This window comes from Plectrocnemia conspersa, unplaced genomic scaffold, assembly GCF_051122295.1.
Source record: "Plectrocnemia conspersa isolate PC_06_02 unplaced genomic scaffold, ASM5112229v1 ptg000010l, whole genome shotgun sequence".
Lineage (NCBI taxonomy): Eukaryota > Metazoa > Arthropoda > Insecta > Trichoptera > Polycentropodidae > Plectrocnemia > Plectrocnemia conspersa.
Genome location: NW_028277174.1, coordinates 13,201,663 through 13,224,322, shown reverse-complemented (window position 1 = coordinate 13,224,322; position 22,660 = coordinate 13,201,663). Strand labels below are relative to the sequence as shown.

The following is a 22,660-nucleotide window of genomic DNA, read 5'->3' as shown; positions in this document are numbered from 1 at the left end:
CAAAGCTCAGGCGTAATGCGTTCAAAAGTGTGTTAAATTATATCAGTTACGACGCCTCGCTTGCCGTAATGAGCTTTCTGTATGCGAAATGTAGCTTTTTGATCTGGCTTTAATTGAGCCCAAAGGAATTCCAGTAGCTAGTGAATTTCATCGAAGATGCCCTTGGTAAGAATTTGCGCTCCCGTTTTCCATAATCTCGATCTTGGCTCGTGATTTATGTTCGAGTGCATATTTTTATTTGTTTCATTACGCGCTTATATCAAAATATTAACAATAATTTATTTAAAACTTTAGTTAATTCATTAAACCGGTCCCCTATGAAATATAAAAAGTATATGTATGTGAATTTTTAATTATCAATCATATGCATTGAATACATAGATATAAAAACATTAACCATTAATTAAGACCTGGCGCGTAAACGGTTTTAATTTACTCTCGATTATCTGAAGAAATATTATTTAATATTAAATTATTGTGAAATACTAATATAATATTTAACATATTGTAATGAAACATAATATATTATTTTATATATGTATTTAATTTTAATATTTTATTTAATATTAGTACAATTTTTTCTAAAAGCTGGTATATCATGTGTATATTTGATTAATTTTTGTTTGTAAACAATTTGAGTTTGAGCAACAGAGTATAGTGAATAGTTTGAGCAACAGCTTTATATTCTTAAGCAAGATTTAATTCAGACACGCCATTTTTCTCTCTTTCAATTAGCGACACATTTTTTTCAAGTATAACTTCCTCGCGTTTATTTTTACTATAATACATAGCTATAAATGTATTTTTTGCCTGATTGTAACCTTACAAGTGTATATTGAAAGTAATAAAATACGCAATATATACATACATGTGTAGAGAAAAAAATATTGCGTAATGCTTTACCATTTTTTTTATAAAAATATTGAAACTTCGTTCATGCATTCGGATAATAGAGAGCTAACAACATTTATAAATAAACAGGCAATTAATAAAATGGTCAGTTTCTTAAGAACAATTGATCAGTAATTTTTAAATCAATTATTAAGTTTCAGTAAAGCTCCGATTGTGGATATTGACCCATCATAACGACAATACGAAAACTAATTAATTGCATTATTACATGCGTTATTTACATATACATATTATTTAATAGCCGTGTTTCGTCGTGTCTGCCATAATCATGATTTAGAAGACAACTAATTTGAATACAGTTTCCTTCGAATTTATGATCATAGCAAGTGCATTACTACTGAAACTCAGTCACGATGAAATCTGGCTATCTATTAATATGTAAATATGCTCGCGAATCTTTAAAAAAATGTATTGATTATATATGTATGTCATTTTATTTAATATATAGCATTGCATATTATCGATCTCTGTTACAAAAAAAAATAAAAAATATTATTTTTACGGCCAGTATCGAGAGAATTTTTTTATTTTTTTTAAAAGATACTGTCTTTTGATCGTTTAAAATTGTTATAAAAACTTGTGAAACAATAGCAATTGAAAAATAACAACTTATCATTCGAAATAAATTACATTTTAATATGTAATATATATGAGAAAAATATCAGTTTTAAAATTTTGTTTATTTTATACCAGTTATTATATATTTTATCGCTTAGTTTTACAGTATTATTACCTAAACATAATTAAGCGATAACAAAACATATATACATTAATATAAACAATCGATCTGTCAAAACATCGATCGCCATTTTTGGCGCCGGCGCGCGCGCTCATTACTTTTCCGTCCGATAGCGCACATCACTATCACATCGAGCGACGCGCTCGATCCGGGGGTGAGAGTGCGCGTGCGCGAGGCCGCGTATCCCCCGCTCGCCATGCCCCCGCTTCACCTCACCCTTGTCCCGCGCTGCGCCGACACTTCCTTCGTTTGCTGCTCCCCGGGTATTCGCGCACCAAGGCGGCTGCGCGTGCCGAAGCGCTCTCGCGCAAGCGCAATGGGGATGGCGGCGCCCGCGCACTCGTTAATTTAATTGTATTTTATTATCGATTCTCACAGTAGTTTGTTATTAAAAAAAACGAACGTAATTAAAATATCGATGTGAAAAATTACTCAAGGGCAAATTCTTGGTTACGGTTGCGATGGTTATTTTTGTCGTGTAAATTAATTGATACATAAAATGTTGCCATACATAAAAATTGCTTGTTTACATTGATTTTTTAATGAATTAAATTCAGGTATAATTTTTTTCATTTAATGCATTCCAATTAGTATAGAATCCATTTTAAAATCACGCCAAATTATCTAAAATAAGAATAATCTAACACCATTTAAGTCATTTTAAAAAAAAAACATTCTTTTATTTATTTTTAAATTACAACAGTTACAATAAAGTCGTAACATTTGTGTAATAAATGGATATACTATAGATACGCGCTGTGTTGTTCAGTCTTTAAATCGAAAGTACATATTTTTGAGATTTGAGGTGAAGTGTTTGGCTGAACCAGAGCTAACGATCGAAGTAGAAGTGCATACTTTTGGATTTAAAAGTCAGTGTGGTTGCAGAGAAAGCTTCGCTTCAAGTTTGGGCTGAACTCCTGTGTACTCCAAGTTGGAAGCGAAGTGTTAATTGAAGTGAAAGTGCTAAACGCAAATATAGCTATAAATATATATAGTTAGTCTCCGAGGATGAAGAGTGACAGACTCTTCGAAACGTCAGACGCTCACATACAAGTAAGATCGCGATGGCATCCGTAGCTAACATTGATCATAAATATATATCTCGCGATTACGCAGCGTTACGGTTTATCTACGATTAAGAAAATAAGAGGAGGTCAATGTCCCCACTCCCCCAATCGGATGCTAATTCATGCGGCACCTATATATTCTGCTTTACCTTGCCAATTAGTTTAATATGTTAGGTGTATTAGTTTAAATTATAGTTTTCAGCTTATCATAATTCACTATGGCATGGTTTCCCAAACTATGATCCGCGGAAAACTGGTGTTCCGCGAATCCAAAATAGGTGTTCCGCGGAGCCTAAATAGATATTTCACAAAAATTTGAAGGAAATTAAAAAAATTGTTAGTCGTGCTAATACATAAAAATTGTTCATAAATCTGATAAAAAAGTTTAAAAATATGTATTAAATATTCAACATTGATGTGTATAAATTCTGGAGGGAAAAGTTTCATAAGTCGGTGTTGTTTCTTTTGATAAAAAATTGTTGTTGTTGAATCTTTTGATAAAAAAATACAATTTTGGATTTTATCAGTTGAATCTAATAATTTTGATTGTTTTCCTGTCTTGGATGAATGTTTAAATGAATTGAATTTTCAAGTTGATAAAGAAGTTTCACAAGTATTTTTAGAACACCTATATAACTTGAAAACAAAACTTTCGGAATATTTTTCGTGAACTAGTAAGGACGATTCCTGGGTTAGCAATCCATTTTCTGTGACAGTTAAACCAGTGGGCTTAAGCGCAAGGGATTATGAGAATTTAATTGATTTAGTTAATGACTCTGATTTAAAACAAACATAAAAAAATATACTAATATGAATTACGCAACCTAAAAAATAAGCTAAGTGTTCCGCCAAAATTTTCAGATTTGCCAAGTGTTCCGTCGCTGAAAAAGTTTGGGAAACCCTGCACTATGGTATTAAAACACTGATGTGATTTATGTTCAAGAATAGAACAAACCTTCTCAAACCGACATACTGTGCGTTCATTAGTCATATTCTAATCAAATGTCCTCGTATATTGGTTCAATAATAACACAATTGCCTACTTCATAGTTTTACAAAAAAATCAGAAGGTAATCATTAACCAAAACATTTGCTTTAAAAAGTGATAATAAACCTATACAATAATAAAAAAAACATAAATTATTAAAGACATCGACTTATTTTTTTTTAATAACGTACAATTTGTGTACTTATAGATAAGTGAAGCGCTCGTAAAATCCAATCTTATCCGAAAATCGGCTTAAACTTTTGATTTCATTCTTCATAGTTGAAGCATAGTTGACGTTAAGAGAGAAGCGGCTGCTATTTCGGCCTTTTTTTGTCATTAAGTCCATTTTTGATGTACATTTCGTACTAGCGATATTAACCTAGAAAATAAGCCCAGGCAAAGACCTGCATCTGTTGTTTGGAAACTGGCAGCAGACTTCCATTTCACGACATTTAGATCCTATGAAAGGCATAAATAATGGCAAGATAGCGGTTAGACAGCATACTTAGACACCAATGCCACAAAATCGAATTGTAACCGAAAAAATATTATGACAGAATTTATCTTATTAGGTTTAGCAATTTATGGATTACATTCTAGAATTAGATTTCTTTATGTAACTTAATAACGAATATGTTGTACGTTGATTAGAACAGAGCTACTCAATGATTGTATGAGAGGTGTAATAATATTAATAATTCACATACAAAATCACCTTAACCTATACTCAACTAAGATACGACTTTCTCAAGCAAGAAAATATTAATCAACAACAAATTGATACGGCCCACGCAAATACACAAGTAATAAATTTTTCATACTTAATTAAATATGATGTATAGGCGTGATTAAGTCAAAAAGTTTCGTTACCGGTTCACACAAATTGATCCGAATATAATTCAATAAGCAGACATTTTAATTATGAACTCGATGCAAAAAAACTCGTTTTGCACTTTCGTCGATACACGTCACTACAATTTTGACACAAAATCATCTGTAGGTAAAGCAAAATAACACGCAGATCGGTCCATACAAAAAAATTACTGCGCGCAAAATAGCTCTATTTATAATTGACCTTGAAACTTCACGTATGACATAGAAGATAAGCTTCCAAGTCTAACGTTACGATTTACGTTTACGAAACGATTGATTTGGTTTCCTGTACATTAGAGGCAACGCCATGACTAATCATATCACGGAAGCTCAAAAAACTTCTGAACGAGTTACAGAGTGTGTAATTATAGAATTAATCCATTAGCTTTTTTGACCCCGAAAACACAATAATCGATTATTGATGTGATTAAATCAATAATTAACTACCTATGTCTATCGACACCACCTCATTTATCAGTGTTATCAATATTATAACAAGACAGTTTTTAATACTTGCATATCTGTATATTATTAAATTGTGAATGGATAAGAATGTTTAGTACAAATTGAGACGTTCAAAATTATAATACTCAGAACTCGTAGTCATTGTAGATGCCTTGTTGAATTTAAACGACACAAATTCCGCGTTCTTTACGCATTTAATGCAATTTTGCATAAAATCCTACTAGACAAATTCGTACTTGAAAACAAACTCTTGAATTTACAATGCACTTGGTCGTACGTTTAAGGTCCAGAACTGTGTAATCCCATTTGCGTGGAAGCAAATCGTTTTATGGGACAAGATAAGACCATCGTCACGGTTTTGGACTTCGTGACGCACGCAGCACTATATATCACAATAAAGTGTTAAAAAAGTGCAGACAATAATAAAAAAAATCACGTTTTCCAACAAGGTCTTGGTCAACGTCAATTTCCATCACTTTCAAAGGTCTTACACCTTTGAACTACACACCTGCAAAATACCGGATCTATGCCAAAAGACAATACATGACCTTCCATATTTTTTTCATAAACAATTTTCAAATATAATATTATATTTTAATATCAATAAAGGTGCGCGATGATTAACTTCTTGGTTTAATAACAATAGTGACACCTGAACATTCTGAAATGCTGCACTTATTATCCGTAATAACAAAACGATTATTCTTAAAATTCCTGCGGCGTAATTTTAAATCAATCGGCGACACGCACTTTTATAATTATGTTTGATGGTTGTACAGCTTTTTTTTAAAAATAAGCAAGAATATCTCTTCTGAAGTATGGCAAATATGTTGTTATACATGTATACAGCCCCTATCGTTGTCAATACATACAGAACACTTTATATTATCATTGCTCTTTTAAAAATATCGTTATAAATTGACATGTTTCAATTGAAGCCCACGAATACCACCAATTTAATATTGTTATTTTTGGTATCGATGATGAATCCTGTTGTTGTGATAGTTTCAATGAAATCTAACAACTTCTCAGCTTTCAGGTTTAAAATTTATCGTGAGTGATTTAGATAAAGGTTTGTTTGTTTCTAGTTACACTCTCAGTATCTCCAGCTTCTAGATTTATTGATTCTGTTTAGACATACCATAAAATAATTTGTTCACTACGAGCTTGCTGCGACTCGATATTATCAGTGTTCTGACTGACCGTTTAGTACGAAAATTGTATGGTAATGTATTGAATAATTTGAATGTGTCGAATCAATGATATGTTATTTCATCTCGAAATTACCATACAGTGTATTGGTCTCTACGCAAATCGCTAGCGAGTGTACTTCGCCTAAACTTCTTAATTTTTATTATTTATTTATTTTACAAAGCAATGGTATCAATTCTTCGATTTTTTAAGTGATTCTAACCACATTTTTAACGTAATTCCTAACTAGAAAGAAGCATTTTTAGCCTCTATAAAAATAACTTGTATGGAGTACTGATTATCCACACATTTACCGCTGCTTTCATTTTTTTAAATATTAAAAATTCGTGACTATATTTACAAAATATTTATATTATACTATTTTGTAGTAGTAAAAATACGTGCCTCTACTTTTTTATTATTATCAAATGGATTATATATTTTCTTTCATATTTTAAAAATATTTTCTAATCATGATATATCATCATGCAGTAAGAATCAATTTTATTACAATTTGTCGTAGCGGTCTAGTGAGCAAAGCAAAATAATGTAACTTTAATTAAGCAAATCGCTTAATTATAGGTTTTAATCAACTAAAGAGCAAGGAATTTATTAAAAGACATTTTCCTTTAGATATCTCTAAACTTGGCCTCAATTTAGCGATCATACCGATCAGCAGAATACTCCTCAAACTTTTCCATAATATATAAAATGCTGTGGCATTATTATAAGCCAAACGCCATGGCTATAGGTTTGCCAATTGATTTTTTTTTTAGTGTGATTTAGCAAAATCGTGTACGGAGCGCTCTCTGTATCGTTATCAAATAATGGTTGTTCTCATAATACGCTTGAACAACAAAGTCCTTATATTCAGCTGTTATAACTTATGATGGGTCCTGAAAACAGCAACAACAGTTTAACCTACCGAACTAAACATACCTCTACCTTCAAAATATCTTTGTGCCCCACCCTATAAATATTTTTTACTTTTTTTGTAAATCAAAAAGGAGATTATCTCTTACATCTTCCATTTTTACTGAAAACGCCGAACCAATGACAATATCTCTTGATTTAAAGGAGAACTTATTCGATGAAAATGACGCATGTATGTGTATGATTTCTAGTTAAGAATAATGTTACAATTCAATCAATTTTATTCGTTGACAAAATTTAATAATATGTAACCCTTAAAATTATTTTGTGTGCTTGGCTACCAGAAAATACTTTTAACTGTTTTTAGGTGTTGCTTTTTATGTTAGTTTTAAAGTATGTATTATAATTTATTTTGTACAAAAATAGTAGTAAATATTATTTTTATACGGATTTTTTTAAAAACAATTTATTAAAAAAAACTTACGATAAATATCCGCATCACGCTTCTACAACAAATCTCAAACAAACGATCATCATCTCTCTTGCTCCCGTTGATGGACGACATGACAACCGACCATTATAAACTCGTCCATCATCACCATCATCATCAGCGCTACTCCTCTTTGATTTATCGATACACCCCGATTATGTCCAGTCATCAAAACGCGCTTAGACAATACCCACAATTTATAAAATTCATAAAAAAATCAAGGCCTTCAAAGCTAATAAGGTGAAGGTCTTAAAACAAAAGAGAAAAACCAACATGTTTGCGTATTAGATAAACATATACATTGTAGCATTATGGCTTAATGGTAAATGCAATATTGTGAATCGTGCTTAAAGCATACACGCCCAATGAAGAAAACGTCCCAATACGTCTTTCTGACATTTAGTAATAATCCGACGTGTAATGGAATGCGGGATTCGAACCGCGAGCTTCGCGCTTAATCATCACAGTGCCCCCATTAAGCCTGATGAGCTTTAGGTACACCAGATAGGGTATTAAGTTTTGTGCGTAATTATATCCAAGCATGAAAAATTATAGTGGATATTGTGTCGCATCTGAGATCCGGGATTATGATAATAAATTTATTTTTTTATATAAAAAATAATAATGCAGTCTCTCATTAGTCAAAATGTGTATATTATAATAATCACAGTGCCAGGATATCATTATAGAGAGATTTAGCTTTCACTCGTTGAGTTTAGTATGTACAATAATCATAATATGTAACTTGAATGGATGACATGTATCACATATGATAAAGTCACTCTAAGATGTTTTTAGATGGACCTATTTTATTATATTTTATATAATTAATTATTGGTCTCAATCAGTATTGAATCATTCACCATATTATGGTGATTAATCTCAAACTTATATACCATAATAAAATGCTTATTCAATAATATGATAGCTCGTTGCTATTCAAACGAAAAACTATTACAATGATCATGCTCTTAATTTAATTTATTGACGTCATTCATTTTTACATATTAGCATTTCGTCAACGCCCGTCGTTCTGTACATTTCCTTGGCAAATCCTTATTACACCACAAGACCCCCATTAATTATGCACTACACGACTGCATGTCAACAAGTTTACACATTTAAGGCCCGCGATATAATCTGATCTCCATTCCGAATCTCGGAAATGCGAAATAAGTTCGCATAACCGCTACGATAAATAAACTCACCGCTTATCAACGGTGCAAGGTTACCGTTTCGACCCAAATTGAAAATAACACCCACGCCCTTTCATTAGCATACACTTAAAATGTGTCAATTGCCGTTTAATATTACGAATCCCACGTACCCTTAACCGTGCGGCGATCACGAGTTCGCAAGTTATGGTTATAATTAAAGTTAGTACTCGGCCGTGACTTTTTCGGTTTGATACGAAGCCATAAGCGTTTTCTGGTTCGGTTAAAGAATATCTATAACTGTGTTGTGAGATAATGATGACTATGTTTGGAATCGACAGCGTTCCACGGCGAGGACATAACTGTGACAGGCGGGTTAAACTGTAGTTACTCGTAAAAAATGGGTTTTGGTGGAAAAATATATTGATGAATATTTTATTGGCAATAATTGAAAAAACGACCTTCGATCTAACATGGTATTTAAACAGCATAATTGTGATTAATTGATTTTTTAATTAACAATAACGCGTTTATGGAATTTATTAGTTATTTTCTAATAAGATTTTTTTTTATTAATTAAGTTGTCTTTGATTAATATAGTTATTTATATAACCGTTTATATCCATACATACATATATTCCGGTAAAAGTTTACACTTGCCCCTCTGTCTGTTCCTTTTTATATGACATGATTTGAGTTTTTTTAATCATTTGATTAGAAAAAAAAGATCACCGCTAAGGCATGTCAAAAACGGTCGTTTTAATGATAAATTAAAATGCACTCTATTATATTTTAATCATTTTTTATTTATGGCGCGTACCTTCTGACTTAGTTCTTAAAAATGTTTTCACAGTGTTGTCGCATTTTAATTAGGAATTCCATTTTTTCTTAAACGGTTGAAACGCTTTATCACAAATCGAACTGACCTTTTTTATGATTAATATTATAAGTTTATCCATACAATTGTTCAATTGATGAACCTATTTTAAAATTTTGGAACAATAGCTTTTCTTAATCTTTTTTATTTATATTTTTTCATGAATCAATAGAGGCAATCTTAAAATTTTTTTTTAGGTTTTGTGTTCTAAAATTGTCTAGGATTTCTATTCTTTTGGTTATTAAGAATTCTTAAAATATTTGCTTATGTTTTTATTACATAGATGTGTTATTTTTTATAGCAAACATTTTATAGTAATTTCATTTGATTAGAAAAAAGCTTAGAAGATCATCAGTAAAATAATAATTGCACTATAGTATAATGTTTTATTTTTAGTCCCAAGATATGCTATTAGTTAAATTAGGTCTCATTAATAATATATTTACTAGTACTTGATTTTAGATTTTGCTATGATTAAATTCAATATGTAATAGAGCGTTTTGTTTTTAACAGTTATATGGATATTATAAGCTTATGAAATTATGTTGCAAGCTAAAAAATAAAAGTATCGTTAAACTGAAAATTTTAGATATTATTAGTGACAACTTCATGACGAGTTTTGCAGCTTTAGTAAAAAGATTTTTCTTTGTAGTTTTGCAGATTAAAATATATTTATTATATATACTTAATGTGTTTATTTCATTTTATTTTAATTTAATAAATTTTAATATTCGATGCTCATAATACAATAGTTAATAGTAATGAAGTAGAAAAATTTCATAAATTATATTCTTTATAAACAGTTTTATAAAATACAACAATGATCGAACACAATTATTTAGGATTAAATTATTATAAACATACACAAAAAATTGGTTTTGTAATTTTATATGTAGTAGAATAATACTATAAATTGAAATTTGATACTTTTACATATATTATAATAACTACGAATTTGGTTTATTTTTTTTTATTCCAAAGATGCTAATTTTTCTACTTAATATAATCAATAAATAAATCTCAAAACGCAGCTTTCAAACAATGTAGTGTAAAAATATAATATTATTCCTATAAATGAATTTAAAAAATGATAGGATTAATAGATATATTAGAATTAATAGAAAAACCTAACATTTAACTAATAATAATTAATATAAAAAATAATAATTAATGAAGAAAACCTTTTTCTATCTAATTTCTAAAATTATGTTTGAAATTATCCTGCAATTATATTTACAAATCAATTTATCTTGTTTTTATTTTAATATTATAAAATACAGTTACAAAGACACATACAAATTAGCATTGCAGAATTCATTTTAACCTTGAATTTGATGATTTATTTCGATGATTCGAGTTTTGGTGCAGATGTAATAGCACCTCTTTCTTTTATGTAAATATTATTGAACTTTTAAATTGCTATGTCATATATTTCATACATTGTTTTAATATTTGACTTTGTTAATATTTGACATTCAAAAAGTCAGATTTGTTCTTTTCAGACCTAATAAGATATTCATATTTATTTTTGTAGATTCATCAGTATTAGAATAATCTCAAAATATAGTAGTGATAGTCTTTTGATAAATTACGATAACCATCGTTCTTTTTATATTATATTTTTAATCAATTATTTATGTTGTTACAATTTTATTTTGAACATATGGAAACATGGTGCTAGTATTTTTTCATCGTTATATGTATATATGTCACTTAAACGCGTTCATTATAGACATTCTTAAATTGGAAAATTAAAGAGACAATAACCGCCAATCCGTCATGTGCGCGACATATCTCACTTTTCGCAGTTTGACAAGTAATATTTTACAAAATTATCATAATTATATGACAGGTCATTATGTGCGTTTATTGTAGATTACTTCGTCTGCGGTAGGTCTTGTTACTTTTTAACCTACATGATCATTAAGAGCATAAAACTATATACACTTCCAGAAAACCAGAAGCGCATAAGCGATCTATCATTCCGAATGCGTTTGTCAGGTGGAAAAGAACTTAACGCGTTCTTCTTTCCATTTCAAGTTTTTTCTCCGTACGACCTTAAATTGCATTTTTTATCGTACTTATATAGTTCGCTCTGGATACATAAATAATATAAATACAATACGTGATTTAATATATTCAATTACATCATTAAAATTGTTTTATTGCTGATATAAAATATGCGGAATCTAACTGTCTTGAAGTGATTTTTATGTGCGCATTTGAAGAGATAGGACTATAATTAGTCACACTGGTTCGATCATAAAACCGATTCGGACGAGTTTAAATTATTTTAAATATATAGAATCAACACTAGCGGCATTTAACCGTGAAATTTATATGTCAAAACGGCTTATGATTAAATTGTAACGATGTTATAATGCTAAGGTATTTTTTTTAATTTACCTGTGACTCATTCAAAATATGTTCCTTAAGGCAAAATATTTTCTAGTAAATAAAAAAATCAGTTCAGATCGAAACTAGCTATTCATCCTTTATAATGTAGCGACATTCCGCGTAATTGCGCTTCCGAAAAGTCGTTCTACTTGTTCTTTGTGCTCACAAAGCGCGAAAATTGCGATCGATCGTTACCAGTTACCTTTTCTGGTATGAAGTCCCGGATTGAAGTGGGTGGAAATGGGATCCGCATTCCCAGATACTCTATACTGAGATATTCGACTGTGCTAGTCTTCGAAACGGCACTGTCCTCGCTAACCTTGAATATATATTTTTTCATTGCAAAATATGCCTACGATCACATTCATCAAAGTTGTTATGAATTTGATGTCAATGCGGCAAACGATTTGTCCATTTGACGCGCTTGTCACATTCGTGATATATGCTGTGGTTCACATTAAAATAGATTACAAAAAAACTGGTATCACCAGAAATCAATAAATACTATTGAGTCTATGTTTATTTTTTAATTAATGAAATTAACATTCGGCGTTATAGCGTTGAATCATATGTTTGAAGTATCAATTAGATTCGTACCATATGATTTATTTCGAAATAAACAAACATGAAATTTAATTAATACAATTATATTTAGAAAAAATCATAATTGAATCATTCCTCAAAAAATAACACATAAATAAAAATATATACTTATTTTATTTTTAGATCAGCCTATATACATATTAAAAATTATAGTACAATATTGTAAAGTAAAATTAGCACATCCTGGATGTTATTGTTTTAATAATCTTTTACAGTATATTTATTAGTTTATATTTTTTAATAAAACTATTGTTTTGCCAAACAAATATATAGTTTATATGTTGTTTAATAAGTTTATCAATGTATAATGTATATTAAGCCAATATTAGTTAATTTAAAAAAAAGTTAAGTACGTTGGCTACCGAAGACATTCTCTAATTACAACAATAATTTGCAATCCGATTATTTATATTCAGGCAAATGACAAATTAATGAAAAATTTTATTATCTTTCTAATTGGCTTTTATATTTACACATAAAACATATAAACAACTTTTTTTAATTATAAAGTAACTTATGGTGTAACTAAATAACGTTCTTATTACTAAAATTTTAATTCATGATAAAATTGTGTTATATGCAGCGTTAAAACGAGCCGCGAATTCCCAAAACACTCTCGTTAGAGCGCCATAGTGACGTCACGATGACGTTTCACGCCGGCGCCAAAATCAGTTCCACAAATACTCACAAGCGTCGCTTCATACGCCGCTGCGATAGCGGGATCAGTTAGTCATAGATTGGATGATTCTGGACAATTACAAGATATACCGAAATGAGAACAAATCAATACAATATCATTAAAAAAAGGTTAGGTTGTTTAGTTCTATAGTGAAAGTCGGCGCGAGCGGCAGCGAGGCGCCAGAAAGAGACGAGTGAATGCTAGAAAGAGACGCAAGATGTGATGTCACAAGGCGCCCTAATGTATGCTTTTTGGGAAAGCGCAAACGGGACCTCAAACACCTAAAATACGCTAAAACACAATCAATGACTTATAATCGCTCACATTGCACCAACTATAGGTGATCGATTGTGTTGTAGCGTCAGTAAGGTGTAAAAAATATTTTTAATTATCAGTAATATTTTTGAGCGGATGTGTAACCAATGCTATTTATTATTATTAATATTTATTTAAACTGTAAACCTACTTTTAAATATTACAAAATGTTACGTTTTAATATTATTTTTTATGTTGAAAACATTTTGGTATTTTTTTGTTTTATTAATATTTAGTTAAGTTACAATTCTATTTGAAACATTAATACAGTTAAATCTCTTTGTAATGAATACCGAAATAACGAAATTCCCAGTTTAACGAATGTTTAATTTGTCCCCGAAAAACTTTCATACAAAATGTTTTCATTGCAATGAAAACTAATCTCAGTATAACAAAATATTTTGCTCCGAATTTAAGAATGACGTTATAACTTGACAAAATATTTCTAAGAATTCAGTTCATCATTGACTTGGAGTGTACCAGATGTGTTCAAAAGCGACATTACAGGTGTTTCGTTGACCCTCAAACTTTTTTTATAAAACATTTTTTTCACAAATTTTATTGTGTTTTATACATTTTCCTTAAACAAGGACAAAAACGATCTCTTAACCTTATAAGAAGTTATTTTGATGCTGTAGTAATATAGTAATTAAAAATAAAATAAAAATATATCATCTTCCTTACATTCAATATAACGAATTTTCAATACACCAAAATTTATTCATTGGTTCCGTGAGCTTCGCTGTATTGAAATTTCATAGTACAATTTTTAATTTATTATTATCTAGCCAAGTTTTAAACCTATTCATAAATGATATACAATATTTAGATTTATCATTAAATATCTAAGTTTCAATATAACGATAAAATCTAACGTTGTAAATCTAATAAATAATATAAAATGTTTTCTTCTGGAAATATTTAGTCAAGTTGTAAACCTATTTTCAAATGAATTGAAAATGTTAAGTAGTTTTTTATAGATTGAACTATTTTGTCTATCATTGAAAATCCTAAATAGTAATGTCCAATTTGAACCATTAAATTTTAAAAAATCAGAACGATGCAAAAATTGTATTTAAGACCCAAAAAGTTGAGGGTCCGGTATTCGCACACTCGCTAGCTATCGGTACCTCACGATAGTGAGGTACCGGCAGCTAGTTAAATAATAATTATTTAAAACTGTTGTCACGGTACTGTCGGCCATCTTGTTTTATATTTGAATGCTTATTTTTCATTGGTCGAAACAACAGAATGCATTACCGGTGCCTCGGAAAGCAATGAAGCCAATTAAATTTTTATTATTATTTATTATTATAATTAAATATATTTTCTTACACTTTGTTGCATAAAATTAATTGTTTGTGTATATATGTAAAGTAAATCTTTGAAATTATCTTCGGAAAAAGATTCATTGCGGAGAGTTATTCATGGGGTGTTATAATCAATGTTCTAACGGTAATGCACAAACAATTTGTTTTATGGAACAATTTTTTTTATATATTGCTCATTTACATTATCCTCTATATTGAATGAATCAATTCAAATTTAATACAAGCAAGGACATCATTATTTCGATTTCATTCAAGTGAATAGTATATCATCATTAAATGCATTTTTCTAGCTAAATTCAAGGGGGGGGGTGCAAATGCCATTACCTGCCCCCCTTCGAATAACGTCTATGTTTAAAATCGTACTGTCGCAGTTTAAACGACCGGTTATTTTAAGTCTTTTATAATCAAAATATTCTTAGATTCAAATGAAGCTTATCTATACCGAATGTTGGTGAATAGGATGGCGCAAAAACAATTATCATTTCTTAGAAGTCAAAAATCCACGCCAAAAGCAATAAAATCAAGCGTTCCCACTGCACGATTTTATTGCTTTTGACGTGGGTTTTTGACTTCTGAGAAGAGATAATTGTTTTTTGCGCTTTCCTAGTCAAAATTCGGTTTAGATGTGCTTTATTCGATTTTAACTCATAATCTTGTTAATCCTTTTCACCGCGATGGCACGATTTTATTGCTTTTGACATGGACAGGAAATTCACTATATAGCAACACTAAGCAGCAAAGAAAACACGACTAATTATCAATTTAATATGAGTAGATATTTTTAATGCCTAAATTAAATAAAAATTACATATATTACACTTTATATATTAGGTGTTAAATTATTCATAATACAAACACATGTTACTTTTAAGATTAAAAGTGTGAATAATATTTATCTAAAACATACATAATCTAATATTATAATATATATACAAATTGGCATTTAAACGCGTCTTTAATCGTATAAATAGATTTTATTGATTTCAACTTTCATTGCCTAACATCCGCTTAAGCTCATAAAAATTAAATCACTATTAAGAGCGAAAAGTAAGCCTTCAAGTTAATACATCTTAATCGCTATTCTGCGACCTCTAAATCTTATCTAAAACATAAAAGGTCTGATTAGTTTGCCCGCTATTAATTATCAACTACAACAAAACGTTCACTTTTAAAACGCCCACTGCAATAAACGAAGGCTTTCCAAAGATTTGCATACATTTTCACGGTATTTTTTTTTGAAATTTTCAACCATCATTATGTTATTATACATGTTTTTTATCGATTTAAAACAAACAATCCGACTACCAAAATCGATAGATTCGAGCGATAAAGCCGCCGTTAAGATCGCAGTTAAGATCTGAATAATGTAATCGTAAAATGTTATCACTTTTTTATACAATTGTAAATGATATAAATTTACTGATGTATCGTAATATTTTGAATGTAACGCGATATCTACTATTTGCACATTGTCTAAGAGTATATAATATATTTCTTATCTCCTTGATAGAGATATAAAATGAAAGATTTATGTTAACCGGAGTTGTAAAGCAGAGGTGTCGATTTACAAGAGGTAACACGTATGTCTCTTATTATTGTTTTTTAATCGATTTTATTTATTTTTTGATTTGAGAATGCTGAAGAATGTCGCACTTGTATTACATCTTTTTGTTGACAGATTGATGGGAATCGTAAATTGATCTGTTAATTGTTCTAAAGGGAATGTAATTGCTTCGAGACGTTTATGGAGCGGAGGTTTCTCATAAATTCAACCCTGAAAATTGAAAATATTCGTTTTTTAGCTTCTGCTTGGAAACAACTCTTCAAACAGTATATTTTCAACGTATAATATAATGGTGTTAAAACAATGCAAGGAAAAATACTTAAGTTTGTATAAAAACCGGCATTAAAGGTTCGTAAAAGATATCAACGCTCAGTGAAGCGACGAACCGCTCAACATCATATTATCATGTTAATATGCATTTTACATCTTCCAGGATGTAATATATCAAGATAAAAGCATAGTCAATTGTCATTCGACCTTTTCCCTCTGTAATTTTTAACATTTTAATAAAGTACCAATTGATAATGAACAACAATGCTATCCACATTAAAGCATACCGTTTGTTACATATAGCATATTTTATTTAAGTATATGTTATTATGTACAATGATACGTATGTTTTAAACGCCTGGGGCGTTTCCTGTGAAAGTCGAAGGACATTCGGCCGGTTGGCTTAATTCGAACAACATTTCTATCTTCAACGAAATGATGCTGCTAATGATCAGAATCCTTGTTCGAAGGAGCGCAGCGGCGAGATCAATCCTCCGTGTTCTCTGATTTTGCGAATACTACAATATATTCGATTGTATTTATCTGCGAAAAATATGATCTCGAGAATTCATACGCCAATTTAAAAGATACTGTATCGGCACGTTATATTATAATAAAGCCGACAGTGTGACTTTATATGGGCAATTACGCATCAACATTTCTCGGACTTAACATCATCGGTTTCGATTCAGAGATGTATAATATATAGAATGTATTTTATATATGTTTAATACTGGCATATATCCTTGCTCCTGATACTTAATCGGTACCGGATCATTGTAAAATAAATAAATGCAAAAACCTACCATGATTTTTACTTAATGTCTAGCATTATTATTATACATTATGAAATTAATACGTGAGATTTTAATAAATGACAAGAATAATGTCAGTCATGCTTTAAATAAATTGGAGTAGCGTTTGTTGTATCCTCTGTTCTTATTTGAATATTTATCACAGGAATGCGCAAGTGTATTTGCAATGTAGATGCAAAATCTTAAGCTCGTAATTAACTTCTCGCAGCCGCCAGTTAACATCACTTATTTCATCGCAAATGTTTACGATCGCTGCTTATCACGATTAACATATAAATGTCCGAGTGCGAGAATCGCGTACTGGTCAATGCGAATTTATTTCAATCAAAATGTATGTACTCTTTGTATGCAAGAGCGATTTCAGCTGTATGGGGTGCTTTAGATAGCTTGAATTGTATGAATAAATATAGACTGATTACAAATAAAACAATAAAAATACGCCAAATGCTTCTTATGTGTTTATAAATATTTATATACATTTTAATTTTATTTGCCTATTTATATATTATTTTCAATATTGATTATTTTATTTTTGTTGAATTAATTAAATTTGCATAAAAAGTAAAAAAATATTGAGCTTATTGATATATTTAAAGAGACTAATAAATAAGTATAAATTAATTGATATGTTTTTATGGGTATCAGACATTATAAAAATAATACATCAATAATAAACTGCCCCACATAATTTATGTACAAATAATTTATTCTTATAAAGATTTTTTAATTTTATTGGGTTTAATTGACACTCAATATAAAACAATTATTTATTGTAATACTATATGTATTATAAATAACGTATTATTATAGATTACTTTGCCTCTAAATAATATACAGTTTACTTTACAAACATATATAAATTGCCAGATATATAAATAAATGTAGATACCGCTACTTGGCGGGGGAGTTTAAATGGCAGGTTTTGAAAATATGATAGCCTTCGCGGGTGTGTCAAGTTGTATTATTGTCAGCTTTGATTTCGTGTGTTCCCATGATGATGCTGGACATTCAGTATCCTAGCTCATTTCTACTGCTGTGACTCCATGGTTCGAGACAACACTGTCGAATTACAGATGAGGATGTTTGTGAACCAATTGCATCGCTTCTTAGACACGCCATAAAAATAAACGGTCCAAATGGTCACTTCATGATCAATAACCAAAGGATAAAAAAATAGGCATGAAAAATATATTATCTAGCTAGCATCCTTTCCAAAGAAAGCGTAGCTTTTTAGTGTTATTTATTAGTGTTTAACGTCACGGGACGGAGGTGTTTCATAAAATATTTTTAATTAATAATGTATTTGTTTACTCACAATATTAAGATCTGTTTTTGTTTATTTGAACTAGGCATTAGAATAACTTTTAAATTATAACAAATTATGCAAGGGATTAAAAACTCCACAGTAAAATTGAATGACAGTATACGACTTTGATGACAATTGTTTATTATTGATATTTTCCTTAGCGTAAAAGTTAATTAAAAAAATATTTTATTAGGCTAAACTAAATTATTTATAAAAATAACTTTTGATAATTGAAGGTCTCAATCAAACAAATAAATCAACGGTTAACCCCTTAACTCTTTAAGTGGTATCGCCGTAAATGTACGGTCATCGATTTTTCACTGTTTTGAGGTATCCCTGATAGTTATATATTTACATATTTAACTAATAAATAATATATAAAAAATACTATGTTTTTTAAATTATATGTGTACTGCATTTTTTGTATATAATTATATAAATAATAAAATAGTGTATATTTATATTTCATTACCTACAAATTAATTGTAAAATATAGTTTGTAAAAATTAATTAACTAGAATATTATTTTTTACTGTACAATACAAGATACTCTACTGACAAAACCACATATTTCCAATTACTTTATTTCATGTTTTTCACATCTGCTATTTCTTAATCAACGTTTTCCTGGTACAACCCTGGCAAATTCTCGACCATGTGTTCTGACCACACGTCAAGCTCATGACTGCGCGTTCACCTGCGCAATATTTTATTAATATGCTAACTCGAGATGACTTCCTTGGGCGGTTGCTCTGAATAAATTAATTAAATTAATATAAACGTTAAATAATTCAAGTTATATACTGCGCCTCGTTTCGAGTAAATTATGATCCGCGTGGGAAGTTTCAAGATGCGTTTATCTGGAGCGATATGAATGTTTGCTTAGCAAAACTCGTTTCAATGCATATAGCCTTTAAAGTGTTTTATATTTTTTAAAATGGTAATACTGGTAGTTAATTTTTTAGACAATAACACCTCGACACCGTGTAATTTACGTGGCTCGTTAGTAAATTTATGACCTGTGCGGATGTGTTAGCGCCACAGATTTTCATGAATAAATTATTGACTCGCTGACTATTACATTTTTTATTAATATGACAAATTGTCTGCTTAGGAATATATTAAAATAGCTTTCGTATCGAGCTTTGCATGCATTAGGTTTACAAATATAGCGTATCCTTCAACAATTGCCCACAGGCGATATTTTTATTGAAATATTTGTGACTGTTTCCATGTGAAATAAAAGTTAAAGTAAAAAATATGAGAATCAATAGAACTTTAGGATACAATTGGATAACACTTACATATGTTCAATGCTTTCAGAACTAGCTTCATTTCATTGCGATTTGATTATAGCAATTTAAGTATTATAGCAATTTAAGAACGCAACTTATGGGATATTAACATTACTGATATATCGTGCTGGTTTTTATTTAATTTTAATGTTAAATAATACTAAAAATTATATATTAACATATTTTTGGTGATTGTTACAAACAATTGTATTATATACGTGTTTTGCTTAATTAAATAAATTAATCTTATTACTACATTTTAATACATATTTGGCAGTACAGTATTATTATATTATATTGGAGCTATAAAATAATTGATACCAGTATAATATAATAATATTAAAATAATTGCACTTTAAAAAATAAATCGTATTAAATTTATTAAAAATATGTGTGACTATTGAACGATGATAAAAAATAAAAAAACAGCAAAAATGAGCTTAATACAATTAATTTGTGTATAAATACAGAATATCACTATCAATGTAATTAGCAGTAGGATTATTTAAAAACTTATTACCAAAAATATAGACTTTAAATCATCGTAAACCATTACTGTTTTAGAAATATAGACAATGGTATTTATTATTTTTTCCTTAGCACCTCACTGTTTTAAAAAATTTCAACACAAAATATATTTGCAAAAATAAAAATTAAAACAACCTACAATAATTTTAATATTAACCTTTAATTAAGCTTTTAGTGCATATATGTATCACATCAAGTAATATTTCATATCTGTTTCGTCATAAATCATCAATATTACCAGTAAAAAATTAGTTATTAATTCAAGTATTTTTTATAACTAATTGCTGATGTACATAAAATTATATATAATTAATTATACCTAGTTATAATCGCAAATAATATGATATATTATACATTCACATGCAATGTAGTATTTGTCAATATAAACTGAATGCTTATTAATAGTACACTATAAATAAATTGATACAACTTTTTTGCACTAAAAGCTAACAAGTAAACCATAAAATTATATTACATTGTATAACATTTCGATCAGACCACCTACGCGATAATTTAACAAAAATCCACACAAACATAAATTGATTTTATTTATCGGTCCCGTCGCTTGTTCAACATGAAAAATCGTCATATAAACGTTACGTCCGAGCTAATTTTTCAATAAGAACACGTATCCAACGGCTACATAATGTGCCATAAAAATGATCGATACAACCCGAATCAACTATGCAGGATATTTTTTACCACGATCGACTTTATAATGCCCATCGGACCAGGAAAACCGGTGGTCGTTGGCAAATAAATAATAATCGGAGCACTTTTTTCCTTCGTCCTCGGATGACCGACTGGTTCTTAAGCGTCATTTTGTTTAAAAGATAGATCTATTAATAATATAAAACATATTTAATACATTACTGGATTGTATTCGCATTTATGCGGCCTCTTTGCTTTGCGACGAAGAAATTGTAATTCTTTTGTGATGTACGCTCTTATTTCATTTTTTTATCTTCGTATATAAGGCTGTCTGGTGCTGAGATTGTGATCTAGAAATAAATTCGATATCTTCAATAAATCTTTAATTAAAGTGATCCAGTGATAACCATCTGTAATTGACGACGCTCGTTAATATTGGATATAAATCTCGTATTCGTATAATAATAAATGTCAGGTTCGTTAATTTTTTGACGATTTTTTTCAATCTAATTCAGGATTTTGATAAATTGATATTTGACATATGTAGTTTATTACTTCCTTAGTAACAGCAAAATTAAATCAAAAATATTTTTTTTTTATTGAAGCATTCACGAATCGTTGATGAATCCTGTTTTGACTGCTTTGCGGTGGGTCTTAAGTCTTAGATAAAACTAAACATCTCTTTTTAGCTTCCAAGATCAAAATCCACTGCGGAAGGTTTTGAATAGAGTCTGAGGTGTTCTAATTAAACTCTCATTACTTCAGCTTCTAAAATTATTAATGCACATCATATATACGTTTGCTTTGAAAGTTATATGTGACTTTATCTTATTTTAATATAATGTTATACATAAAACAAAAACCTTTATTTTTAAATATTCTTAAACGAATCACTCTCATACATATGTATATATGTATATTATAACAATTATAATAAAATCTGTATATAATTTGTGCCTATACAATTAGTTGTAAATAGCTTTGAATTAATACGTAGCATGTGGCAAATTAACATAAACCAAACACTTATTCACAATTTATTAATCACAAAGGTGATTATTATGGGACGTAAAATCATATATTTAATTTCTGTTTCAGTAGAAATGAAATTTAATTATAAACCAATTTGCACTATTAAATCATCGTCATAATTAGAGACTCATATCAGATAATTTAAGTATTCGAATACTGACTATATTTGTAATTCAAAGATTTTTTAGAACTATTCGTTATTTGTAGTAGAATATTTTTAAATTTATAATTTCTAAAAATACCTA

General features: G+C 29.4%; 1 protein-coding gene across 7 annotated transcripts in view; it reads left to right on the top strand.

Annotated features, from left to right (window-relative positions):
* LOC148230688 (uncharacterized) overlaps nt 1-22,660 on the top strand; it is a 73,889-nt gene that overhangs the window by 20,779 nt on the left and 30,450 nt on the right. The window contains exons 1-2 of one of the 7 annotated variants that reach the window (XM_088194466.1): nt 820-2,208; nt 2,401-2,704. The exons of 2 other annotated variants lie outside the window; for them this stretch is intronic. In XM_088194466.1, the coding sequence (XP_088050592.1) occupies nt 2,660-2,704 (45 nt within the window). In that variant the 5' untranslated portion in view covers nt 820-2,208; nt 2,401-2,659. Of the gene's footprint in view, nt 1-819; nt 2,705-22,660 lie in introns of those variants that run through there. 4 more of the 7 variants (XM_088194468.1, XM_088194467.1, XM_088194470.1 and 1 more) reach the window with 4 other exon arrangements.